Raw genomic sequence first — 12,810 nt, forward strand, 5'->3', positions numbered from 1 at the left:
TGCAGATAAGGAAACAGGCGCAGGAGGCAGGGACTTGCCCCAGGTGACTCAGGTCTTTGATGCAGTCAAGGAGGGTGGGCCATTGAAACCCCAAACAAGGGCTGGTTTGGGGTGTCCTTCCCCAGCTCCTTCCCCCAGGGCCCAAACAGACAGAGGCTGGGGGCCAGGCTGAGTCACAGTTCAGGGTTTATTGCCAGTGTTAGGAAGGATGGGGGAGTCCAGGTGGCTGGGAGGGTTTCTGACTGGACACTGCGGGGCCGTGAGTCAGAGGAGTGGTGCTGCTTTTCTGCCACCACAGGTGCCATCAGGCGTGATGTTCCCACATCCTGCCCCTGGCTAGTGCCTGAAAATGGGGATCTACTCACAGGATGGGGATTTTGGGGGACTGCCAGGAGTTAACCTGCACCAATAAGCCTTCTACCATGGAGGCTAGGGGTTCCTTATTCCTTAGGGGAAAGGCTTCAGGCCTTGCCAGAGTAGCCCCAGCTCAGAGTGGGGTGTCAGGCTGGGCCCATTCTCAGTTTGGGGGGCTGGCCAACATATCAGCAGTTCTGTGCTCCCAGCCCCTGTGGTGGGAACTGAGGGCAAGGGTGGAACACATACCCCAGATGACCTCTGCCCTGGGGTCTTGGGGTACCTTCAGGACTGGGGATCCTAGACTTTCATTGACCACCTCATCCTGGGCATTTGACCCCCGTTTACTCATTTACTCACAGGCTGGGTCTCCTAAGAGTTACTGTCCTGGCAGGCCCTCCCTTGAAACACCTCTCTCCCCCGCATCAGATGATATGCTCTGGAAGGGAGTGAGGGTGGGGGTGGAGGGGAGGGCCCCCAGGCCAGGCCAACCCCCACCCCAGAGTGAATGTGCACAACACACATACCTTCAGGGACAGACAACACAGGGACCACCGCTCAGCCACTGCCTGGGGGACCAGCGGGAGCCGCCGTCCCACGGCTTTGGGAAGAGGGGCCAGCAAGGGGGGGCTGCGGGGCTAGTGGCCTCCCAGGCTAAGGGCCACTCCTGTGGGTGCCCAGCCTGGCCCTACCTGAGGGGCCGTGTCCATCACTAGGTCCTCAGCAGCCATCATGGCTGGGCACTGGCAGAACAGCAGTGGGACTCCATCTAAGCTGGAGGAGACGCGTCCCCACCCCTCCACAGACCCACACTTCCTCGGGAAGTGGAGGCAGCGTGGCTCAGCTTGGCCCAAGGAGGAGATGCAGCCTCAGTTTGGGGTTCACAGAGCCATTGCCAGGCTGGTGCGTAGGGACTGTGGCCAGCAACACAAGAGCCCCCAAACTGCCTTCTGGCCTCAGGCCCCTCTTTCCCGCCTCTTTAGTGTGTGCTGAGGAGAGAATAGGGAGGGAGGGAGGGAGAAAGGAAGAAAGGAAACGAGGAAGGGAAGGAGGAGGGAGGGAGGAAGGGCCGTGGCATGGAGGACAGGCCTGCCTACCCCCACCTTTAGCCCTCTTCCCTTGCCAGAGGCTGGGAGGCACTCCTCAAAGTGCTCACTGGCCTGGCTTCTGAGGGTGGGATCCAGGCCGCAGTGGGAGACCCCAGTCCAGGGTGGGAAGTGGGAGGTGTGCGGAGCATGAGCAGAGCCTGGCCTGGGGGCCAGGGCCTCAGGCAAAGGCAGGGGAGCTAGCTTGTTCAGGCAGCTTACGCCAGTGCCCCCTGACTCTCAGCCCCAGGCCTGACGCAGGCCCTCAGAGGCTCAATGGACACACAGATGGGTGAGCAGGAGGGCGACAGGACCCTGTGCCCATGTGGCAGGGAGGGAAGGAAGGAGAGAGTGGACAAGCAGAGAAGGCAGGTCTGGTGGCCTCCCCCTTGGTCCAGCTTACACAATAGTCACGGGTCACGGGGCTGGATGGAGGCAAACGCTCACAGCCACAAGCACAGAGAGACACGTGCACACTGAGGCTGCCCAGGGGACTGAGTCAGCAAGTACAGTGGGGCACGGAGCCAGGTGCCACCCGTCCACCCTGGGGGGCTCGCCGCCCAGCCTAGGAGCCCACGACCTGGCCAGACCACGTCTCGTGGGGAGTGTGTGGGGCCAACTGGGTGAGCACCACCTCCACAGCCTGGAACTTCTGGTTCTTGGGCGGGATGGGACACATCTTATAGGTCACCTCGTCGCCCTCCACCGGCACGTACTCCCCCTCGATGCTGGTGGGCAGGAGAGGAGCGTCAGCCTAGTAGCAGGCCCCACTCCCCGGACACCCGCTGTGGCCTAGCCTTCTTAGAGCCTCAGCCATCTAATCTGTAAAATGGGGATCATAAACGGTCCCCTCCTCTCTGTGTTGTTTGGGGATTGAGATGTGAAAGGGCATGGGGAGGTCCCTAAGGCTTTACAGAAGCCTCTTAACCTCCTTATGCCAAGATAGGATCCCAGGGCCCAGCCAGTGGTTCCCGGGACTCCTGCGGTCTGAGTACCCCCACCCCTCCTGGCCCCATCCCTCCTCCTCCCATGCATCCCCAGCCCCTATGAGAGGAGGAGGAGAAAGATGCCAGGAACATGGACCTCAGCCAGTGAGAGGAGAGGCCTGGGGAGGCCCTCCTTGAGGCATTGCTGAGACACTGCAGCAGGGCCCAGCCAAGAACAGGAAGGTGGAACGGAGCGCCAGGGACAGGACTCACTCTGACACGTGCACGAAGATGTCCTCGGACCCGTTCTCGGGGGTGATGAAGCCGTGGCCCTGTGAGCGTGAGAACTGCTTACAGACGCCCTTGAACACGGGGCCAGCCGAGGCACGGGCTGTCCTGAGAATAGGGTAGGGGATTGGAGCTGTGGCCTGGGGGTCCCCTCCCTGGACCCACACAGCCCTCCTGGGCCCTGCCTGCCTGCAGAGCCTGCCTCAGGGCTGTGGGGAAGCCTCCCCAGGCCAGAAACCACTGTTATGCTAGTTCAGTCCTTTCACCATGCCATTCGACAGATAAACAGACTGAGGCCCAGAGAGGGGAACCGGCTCTTCCAGGGTGCACAGCAAGTAGGTCTCCTGACTCCCAGACAGTGCCCCTCTCTATATACAGCTCCTTCCCCTTCTCACTGTCTCCTAAAGCAGTGGTATCCTATTCACTCGTTTGTCACACACCCATTCATTCATTGTTTATTAAGCATCTGTTCTGTGCCTGGCCTTCAGTTGAATAGACGGTTACGATCAGCACTTGCCATCAAAAAACTCCTTTAGCCAAGCCAACTCAGTCTCCCTGTAGCTCCCACAAAACTTCTCCCCCATTTGAGCCCACCCAGTAACCGACCCCAAAGGCCCAAGGCTGGTCTCCTTCCAGCTTGCCCACCCTACTCCAAAGAACAGCCCCATGCCTCCGTTTTGGCCCAGGCTGTTCCATCTTCCAACTTCCTCCTTTACCTGATGTGTCTTCCAATCCCAGCTAAGACATCATCTTCCCTAATGCCCAATGCTGGGGCCTCACCCCCAACCCTGTCAAGGGCAGAGAATGATGGACAAATTCCCTCTGGATTGTATACAGCTTGTGGGCTGACACTTTGTCTTATTCACAACTGGATCCCCTTGGTCAGCAGCTCAATGAATCTTTGGGGAATGAATGAATGAATGAATACTAGCAGTTACTGGAAAGTCCATACCCAGCTCCCCTGTCCTAGGAGAGGACAACAGGGGTTAGAGAAGGACGAGGCTGGAGCCCTATCCTGGGGAAAGACCCCTGGGGCCTGGGTGAGAAGCAGGTACTCACGCTGAGTATGTCCTGGTCCGTTTGGTGGGCAGGGGACTGGGCAGGTCCCGAGATGAGACACCGCCCCGCTCCCAGACCCTGCTGCCCTCCCGGTGGAAGGGGAAGGTGGGCCAGACAGGGGACTTGGGGGAGTGGAGCGGGGGCACGACCGGGGGCGACGTGGACTCTGAAGTCATGGTGGGGCCAGCAGGAGAGCCTGGTGGGCTCCCGGGCACAGGGGCCGGGGGTGGGCTTTGGCGTCCTTGCGGGCAGGGCCCGGCCTGGCCCTGCTCGGCAGCCTCAGCAGCCACAGGCTCCGTCTGCAAGGAGAAGAGAGAGGTAGAGATGAGAGTAGTCCAGGGTGGGCAGCTTCTGGACACAGCCCAAGTCTGAAGGGCTGGGCCTGCCTGCCACATCTCACAGCGCCATCAAGCCACGCATGGCCCGTCCCTGACTCAGTGTCCTCACCAGGAAGACAAAACAGTCATATAACCTTGCTATGGGCTGTTGTGTTACCCTAAAATGTATATGTTGATGCTCTACTTCCCCCCCACACACACACACACTGTGTTGATATTTAGAGAGGGGCCTTTGAAAGGTAACTAGGTTCAGATGAGATCAGCGGGTGGGGCCCCATGATGGGATTAGTGTCCTTAGAAGAGACCCTGGAGAGCTTGGTCCTTTTTCCCTGCCCTGTGGGGACACAGCAAGAGGGCTGTCTGCAAAGCAGGAGGGCTCTCACCATGACCAAAGCCTGCGGGCACCTTGATCTTGGACTTCTGGCCTCCAAAACTGTGAGAAGTAAATGTCTGTCGTTTAAGCCCTGCCATCTGTGGTATTTTGTTGGTGGTCCAAGCTAAGACTAACCTCAAAGTCCTTCCAGTTTCAAGTTCAATTCTCTAACTCCGGGGGCTGAGTAAAGTGGTCAGTGACAGTCTGGAACACAGTTTGACACAAGTGTTAGCAGTTTAAAATCCACAGACCTGGGTTCGAATCTCAGCTTTGTCATTTGTAACGTGGTGACCTCAAGCAAGCCACTTAACAGTTTCAATATGGTGGGTAGGTGTGTGGGCTCTGAACCTAGATGGCCTGGGTTTGAATCCTGGCTCCTCTACCTCTCGGTCATGTGGCCTTGGTCAATACTCTTAACCTTTGACTCAGTTTCCTGCTCTGCAAAATGGGAATTGTGTTGGTTCTTACTTCATAGAGAGGTTGCTATGAGAACTAAATGACTTTCTACATGCTTAGAACAGGACAGGGCACGCTGAGCTTGTGAGAAGACCGGCGATTTATCATTAGCCCCATTTCCTCCTCTCCAAAATGAGCTTGAGAAGACTTACCACGCAAGATTGCTGAGGATTCAATGATTTAGCGTGTGACAGCATCTGGCATCTCGTAGATACCCAATCAACTGCTATTATCAATGCTAATCACTAGAAATTCCCATGTAAATAGCTCAGTGCCTAGACAACCTTGAAAAAATGTATCCTATATTTTCTTCTACTGAGGAAGAGAACAGTTTCCCCACTCGTGCACCCACCCACTCTCCATGCCCCCAGGGGTTGGGAAGTCTTGGACTCCAAGAGACACTGCTCGCTGTGGAACCCTGGGGAGGACAGCTCAGCATATGAGCCAGGCTGTTGACTGAAGCAGAGGCAGGCCGGTCAGGACAGCTGGCCAGGAGATTTCCAGCTCAGCTGCGGATTAGCTACTGACCTTGGGTAGCACTTCCACTGGCCTCAGTTTCCTCATCTGTACAATGGAGCTGATAAACCTTGCCTCACTCCTCACAGGCTATAGAGATATAAAGAAGCTCCCAGAGTCCATAGTCATATAGGAATGGGGGTGACAGATTCTCTACCTCCTCACCCACTTTCTTCACTCCCCCACCCCCAAAGGCCCTGGGGTCAGAGGTGAATCTCTGAGCTGCAAGTGTCATTCTGCTCTCCATCTTGTCCCCCTCTACACCCCACAAGCCTGGAGTATCCAGGGAAGAGTTTAAGGCTTCTCAGGAGTCTAGAGCCCAGGATGCCCCAAAACATCACATGGCTGGAACAGCAAGGAGTCATCTGTTCAACACCCATCACTGGAGCAGGTCTCCTGCCGCCGTTCAAGGTCACACAGCAAGTAGGATATTTCTGGGTCAAGATGATGAGCTGGATCTGCCATCGCTGGGGGTGGATATGCAGACTCCCTCCTTCCCAGCAGCCCCCAACATGTCCCCCTCCAGTCAGGAGAGCTGGAGGGGCGTGAGAATTGCCCCTTATGGACCCCTCATGGTCCCTCACTGGCCCCTCATGGCCCCCCAAAACCTGCCTCAAGCTGATGTGGGGCTTTTCTCCCTGAGCCAGGAGGCAGGGATGGGCCAGCTTTGGCATTTTTATCCCCATTTTAGAGGGAAGAAAACAGAAGCTTCAGGATGGGAAGCAATCACATAAAAACTTGCACTTGAATGTTGACGGCAGCGTTCTTCATAACAGCCAGAAAGTGGGAACAACCCAAAGGTCCATTAATGGGTAAAATGAATAAGCAAAATGGTACAGCTGTATAGTGGAATATTATTCACCTGGAAAAAAAGAATAAAATACCGACACGTACTACAACATAGATGAACCTTGAAATCGTTATGCTAGGGGAAGAAGTCTCACAAAAGACCACAGAGTGCGTGATTCCATTCACATGAAATGTCCAGAACAGGCCAGTCCGTAGAAATAGAAAGCAGATTAGTGGTTACAGGGGCGGGGGGAGGCTAAAATGGGGACTGACTTCTAACGAGCAGAGTTTCTTTTTGGGGTGATGAAAATGTTCTAACTTTGTGGTGATGTCACACAACTTTGTGACTATGTAAAAAAGCACTGACTTGTTCACCTTAAGCAGGTGAAATAGTGGTACGTGAATTAAATCCCAACAAAGCTGTTGCCAAAAAGGAAGACAGGCAGCAGGCCCCCCAAGAGGACACAGCCAGGAAAGCAGAGCTGCTGGGCCCTGCAGCACACTCCTGGGTGCCCCTACTCCACCTGGGTGAGGGTGGCAGGTGGTAGGGACAGACGCTCTGCCTCCCTCTCTCCAGGAAGCAGGGCGGCCCTGGCCTGCCCACTGCACAGTTTTCCCAGGCATGGTAATTGTGCTTGGCAGTGACAGCCAGTGCTGGGAGTTCATAGGGGGTGGAGGGGAGAGAAGGAGGTGAGGGAGGGGCAGAGGCAGCCCACGGTGGTTACCCTGGAGACGCAGCTGAGCTGGGCCGGGTTCTGGCCAGACAAGCCTCCTCCCAACCCAAGGTTTAGTGAGTATGGTTCCCAGGTGTGGGAAGAGGGAAAGATACTGATTATGCAGGTTAGCCTTGATAGGAGGGCAGCCCTCTTCCTTCCCCTCCCCAAAATGGGCTCCCCAAAACGGACCAGCAGTGTCCAGCCCCCACAGGACTCTGCGGAGGCTGCTCCCCCACTACCATCTCTCACCCCAGGGGACGCCCTCAGAAGAGAGGCAGTTGGTTGGCCTTGGGACAGGAGGGGCAGATGAGACAGTGTCCACGGTGCTACTCTGGCCTCTCCCCCTATCTCCTAACTTTTCTGGAAACTGGGATTACAAGACTCCCTCAGGTGAGAGCTCCTAGGAGGAGGAAATGGGATGGAATATGGGAAGCACTGAGTAGGTGCTGGGTGAGAGGTTCTCCTCCCAGACAGGGCTGCTGAGTTGGGCATGGAGGGGAGGGAGCGGGGGAAGGAGAGACCAAGCCCACTCTTCACTCTCCATTTTCCTGCCTCCTGTCTCTCACCCACTCACCAGATCCCTGCCCCACCCTTCATAGCATCTCCTTTTGTTAAATTCCTACACCAGCCCCTTAAGGCTAGTGCTATTATTACCCCATTTTGCAGATGAGAAAACTGAGGCTCAGAAAGGCCAAGTCACTCACTCAAGGTCACACAGCAATTAATGTGTGGGCCAGGACTTGAACCAGGGCAATCTGACTCTGCAGCCTGGAGTGGGAAGTCAGGAGACCTGGGTTCAGGCTCTACATTGCTACTGACTTTCTCTGTGACCTTGGACAGTCTTTCCCTCTCTGGGCCCTGCCAGAGCCCTGGACTGGAAGGAGCTGCACAATGCTCAGCAGCCTAAGAGACCAGGGGAAAGGAAACAAAAGGATGCAGAGCAAGCCTACAGTCCAGATCCTTTCTCCACAGTGTTGCTGTAGAAAAGCGCGAGTGAAGATGGAGCTTTTATTGTCTGAATGCCATACACGGTGCAAAAGTCTGTTTATTTTTCAACCTCCCAGTTGCCCTGAAATGTTGAAATAAGAATTGTTTCCATTTTACAGATGAGGAAGCTGAGGATCAGAGAGGTTACGTGAGTTGCCCAAGGTCACACAGCAGGTAAGAGACAGAACCCAGATTTGCCTGAAGGTGAACAGGACTCTTCCTGTGCAGATAAATTCTGTTCCTAGTTCAGCCAGGATGAGGCTGGAGTTGTCCTGAAAGAACCTTCCCTGAGAAACTATTGGGGAAAATAAACTCCTCTAAGAGCAGAGAAACAGATGTGTTTGTAGAACATTTGTTCCAACCCAAGCAGACCTAAAGCCCAACCCCCAAAGGGCTGAGTGTGCCTGTCTGGGGGCATCTCCTGCTCGGAATTACCACTATTGATTAATGCCCTTCAGAACTAGCGGTCAGGCTGAGAGGACAGCTGGGGGCCCAGACGGCCCCGGGTTGAATCCTGACTCTATCTCCAGTGCCCTAGCTGGGTGACCCTCCCTTCCTGAGCCTCAGTTTCCTCACCAGTCAAACAGGGCTAATCAGAGCACCCTGTCGCAGCTGTGGAAGGAGCAGAGGCGCTGTCAGTGGGCAACTCTCTGGCCATGTGTTTTGGCTCTAACCCTCCAGCCAAGCTCCTCTTCATTTCCCTGCATGAAGGCCAAACTCCAGCTCATTAGTGATTTTGCAGATAAAAGGACTTCAGGGCTGTTGGGAGATAACCTGAGGGAGGCCCTGGTGATGCAGCGTTATAGAGCCATGGGACTGTGACTCAGCCCTGTTAGCAGGTGACCGTGCTCTGGTGCTGAGGCTCCTCCAATTCTCAGCTCCCCCTGAAAGGACAGGGCAGGAAATGGCTATCAGAGCCCTCTCTTGACCATGCAAGTAACATCTCCTTTTGGGCATATCAGGGAAAACAAGCTGGCTCAACCTCCTGGTGCTGTGTGACCTGGGGCAAGCACCTGCCCCTCTCTGGACCTCAGTTTTCTCCACAGCTACATGAATTGCCACTGGTCCAGATGACTGAGCGTCAGTCCTCTGAAGTTGTCAAAAACACATGCATAACTGAAAGAAAACCGAGTGCCAGGCAGTGAGACAACACACACGTGAGGAGACAGCCGGCCCTTAGAGGGCCCTAAGTCCAGTGGGGGGACAGACAGATGACTAGAACACGGTGTAGGGAGTTCTGATACAAGTCATGGCTACCACTATTGATTATCCACCATGTGCCAAGTAGGGTGCCAAGCCCTTTGCCCCACTTCCTCATTTAGTCCTCACAGCAACACTGCGATAATTACCATTATTATCCCCATTCTTCAGAAGGGTAAACTGAGGCTCAGAGAGGTGAAGAGGCTTGCTAGGGTCACAAAACTGGTCAGGAGCAGCACTTCCACACCCTGGAGATGTTTGGGGGGGTGTAGGAACGTACCCCCTGGCAGGAGAAGGGGAGGGAGGAGCAGCAAATCCCTGAGTGCTCCCACTCTCCCCTGGAAGAGGAAGGGCAAGGGGTGTGGAAAAACTGGGAAGCCAGGGTTGGGGCTCTGTTTCTGGCTTTGTGCTGACTCAGACCATGACCTTGGGTGAGTCACTTGCCTACTCGGGCAAGCGTGAAAACAACTCCCCCTCAAAAAACTGTCCCAGCCCAAGCCCCCATTGTGGAGAAGCAGACAGGGGGAGGAAAGGATGTGGTAGCCTAAAAATGGGAAGGACAGAGAACAGAGGAAGTGGAAGAGCTTTCTGAATGTTGGGGTCTTGTCTATGGGGTCTTGTCACCCCAAGAGGGTGAGGAAACAGCCTCAAGACCACCAGACAGAAGCTGGCACTTCCCCGGCCCCTCCCCCACCCCAGCCTCCCAGACGCCTCTTAAAATACATCAGCGCTGAAGCTGCTCCAGCAGCTGGAGGTGACCTAATTAAACCGGGTTCTTCCTCCCCACCACACACAGCCTGTGTGTGTGTGTGTGTGTGTGTGTGTGTGTGTGTGTGTGTGTAGAAGGGCTACCCAGCCAATACTTGAGTTTAATTGAAAGCCTTTAATTCTCCTCCTTGTCATGTGCTCATGCTGCCCTCGGGGGCTGCTGTGATTAAGGCCTTTGGCTGTCCTTGGATCAGTGGGGGTGGGGATGCCAGATGGGTACCTTGACAGCCACGCTCACATCCCAGCTCTGTTAGGCTGTGTGACCCTGGGCAAGTCACCTTCCCACTCAGAGTCCCCCTAAAGAGAGGCACAGACTGGTCAAAGTAACATGTAGAGTGGCTGAGCTTGAACTCAAATCAGCCTGACCCCAAACCCCTTGACCTTTTCAGCGCACTGTGCCACTCATCCTGGTGACCATCATTGCACTGGTTTTGGGGTGGGAAAGAGCCCCTCACTGCTTTTTGCCCCCCATCTTGCTGCTATGCATGGACAAAGGTCCAAACTGCCCCAAGCTCTCTTCCCACAGGGTCCGGGTGCCCTCTGCTGGTGCCACTCTTGGGGACCTACCTCCAGACCAGCCTGGAGGTGTCACCTCCCCACCAGCCAGCTGTGTGGGACCCCTCAGTACCCCTTAGGGCGCCCCCCTCCATGGCCAGCGGGAATCTGTGAACATTGCCCATCTACTTCTCTCCAGGCCAGGAAAAAGCCTGTGGCCAAGCTGTGCTGACACCCGTCCTTTTTCTTGGAGGGTGGGGCAGACAGATCCAGAGGGGCGGGGCAGATCTGGGAAAACAGGTGTTTTGGAAAAGACTTCAAGGAAATAGTAGGGCGAAGGCTGGAGGGAGGAAGCATCCATAATTTGGAGGACGCAGAGGCCTCTGGGATGGGGTCAGTTTTGGGGAACTGGCTCCCCATCTCCCAGGGGGCTGGAGACAGCCCCTTTCCAGGGAGAGGCCTCTCCTGGAGCATATCCAGGCGGGCATGGTGCCAGGCTCTCAGAGGTTGCCCACCCCCCACCGGGCATACTTCCGCTTCCCCTCCCCCAGCCCAGCAGACGCAGCAGTTCACACTCCGTATTTATTATTGTTCTGGCTCTGCATCCCCCTCCCCTCTCCCTGGGAAGAGCCTGTAGGCTGGCAGCTTGGCAGGAGCCTGCTGTCTCCCCTGTGGGTCCCAGCATCACCCCTTACCTCTGCCTGGACTCCCTGTGCCAGGGTCAGGCCACTGAGGGACTCGGTGCCAGCCAAGGCTGCCCCCGTCCCTTCATCCCACTGCAAAGGGACCAGCAGCCTCTGCCTTGTCACCTTTGCCCTTACAGGGACTGCACCCCCGCAAGGGTAGAGGTCAGAGGCAGACCAGGCAGGGGAGACGAGTGCCCTTGGGAGAGGCAAAAGCTATGGGTATGGTGGCTCCGAGGGGAAAATAATAGCATGAGCCACCTCTCCAAGCCAATTACCACAATTATTCCCATCACATTGGGGAAGAAATACAGTCAGGATAAGACGGCTGCTCCAGAGCCCACTGTCTGCCCATGGCCACCCCTCCCCAGCCCCATTTGGATTCCCCTGGGAAAAGGCCCATTAAGCTCCTGCTGCACTCTGGCGGGAGCACGCTCATTCTAGTCATTTCTCTCCCCCTGCTTCCCAGACAGGAGGCTGCGGCTTGGCAGGTGTCTGCTGTTCTCTGCCTCTTGAGCCAGACACAAGTCCCAGACATACACACACGCAGACACACGCGCTGTCTCACAGGGAGCCACACAGCCTCAGCTTCCCTTGGGGGCCAGGCAGAGGGCGGGCGGGCCAGGTGGGCTCGTCTACACATCCTTCTACATCCCCTCTGTAAACTGAACTGGGCTGGGCCAGCCCTGGGGGAGGTGCCCACCTTCCCAGCCCCCTCTCTTGCCCCCCATGTCATACCTCCCTCCTTCGCCCCTGCCAAAGCCAGTTTCTAGGGCTGGTGTGGCTTCAGGCCCCCATCTAGCCCCTTACCTCTCCTTGGCAGCCGAGGTCGGGGACTGCCTTCTGCAGCCGGCTTCAGCACTCTGCCTCTCAGGCGCTCAGAGCTGGGAGCAAAGGATGGTCTGAAAGATGTGCTGTGTGTAAGACCGCGTGTTGTGTGCGCGCGCGCGCGCGCGCACGTGCGTGTGTGTGTGTGTGTGTGTGTGTGTGTGTGTGCATGCGGCACCTCGGGCCCCTCACTCACTCACTCACACACGCCTTCCTCCTGACGTCAGGAAGACAGGAGGGAGGCACTGGGATGGGAATTTGTACTCCCTGCTTAAAGGGACACGGGGCCCAGACACCACCTCCCACGTCAGGCACGGGCTGGGTGAGAGAGTTAGCTGCGTCTCTCAGGGCCCTAAAGCTTCTTTTTTTGGAAAGTGGCTTTTATTGCCAGGCCAGGGTATAATTTGCCCTGCCAGGTGGGAGTAGCTGCTGAGGAATGCAGGGGAGGAAGAACTGGGGACAGCCTGCATTCCTGGCAATTAGAGAGCAAGTGGGGAGGTGACTGAGTTCGTGATTGTGTGTGAATGTACTTGGGGGAGGCAGGAATGGGGGTGAGTCTGGGAGAATGGAGGCCACATCAGAAAGGGTCCCCCCAGAGGGTGTTCCACACAAGGGTGGGCCGAGCCAGGTCCCCAGGGACCCTCAGAGTGTCCCCTGCCCTCCATTAGCACTGACACTGTACTCAGGTCTGTCCATCACTTGGCTCTGAGATCCTTGTGCATGAATGAACTTGGGTAAGTCACAAGATCTCATGTCTTTCTCTGTCTCGTCCACAGTAGACCCCTGAGATATTTCTACTGAATTGAAGAGGACTCTAAGAGAGTGATAGGCTTGCTACACACACACACACACACACACACACACACACACACACACACACAGAGGCCTGGAAGTCTCTTAGGCTGGACCATCACCTCTCCTGGAGAGAGCCAAGTTTCACAACAGACAA

General features: G+C 56.0%; 1 protein-coding gene across 2 annotated transcripts; it reads right to left on the reverse strand.

Annotated features, from left to right (window-relative positions):
* Window positions 1-180: 180 nt before the first annotated feature.
* Window positions 181-12,013, reverse strand: CSDC2 (cold shock domain containing C2). Of its 2 annotated transcripts, none has more exons than XM_033118765.1 (4): window positions 11,844-12,013; window positions 3,713-4,011; window positions 2,639-2,761; window positions 181-2,167 (listed from the first exon to the last, which is right to left on the reverse strand). In XM_033118765.1, exons 2-4 carry the CDS (start codon window positions 3,886-3,888, stop codon window positions 2,005-2,007), a joined length of 462 nt encoding a protein of 153 aa, XP_032974656.1. In that variant the 5' UTR covers window positions 3,889-4,011; window positions 11,844-12,013; the 3' UTR covers window positions 181-2,004. The 2 variants fall into 2 exon arrangements, with proteins under 2 accessions (XP_032974656.1, XP_032974658.1); XM_033118767.1 differs by lacking the exon at window positions 11,844-12,013 and adding an exon at window positions 4,559-4,633.
* Between the last annotated feature and the right edge of the window lie 797 nt (window positions 12,014-12,810).

Source organism: Rhinolophus ferrumequinum, chromosome 10, assembly GCF_004115265.2.
Source record: "Rhinolophus ferrumequinum isolate MPI-CBG mRhiFer1 chromosome 10, mRhiFer1_v1.p, whole genome shotgun sequence".
In the NCBI taxonomy this organism is placed as follows: domain Eukaryota; kingdom Metazoa; phylum Chordata; class Mammalia; order Chiroptera; family Rhinolophidae; genus Rhinolophus; species Rhinolophus ferrumequinum.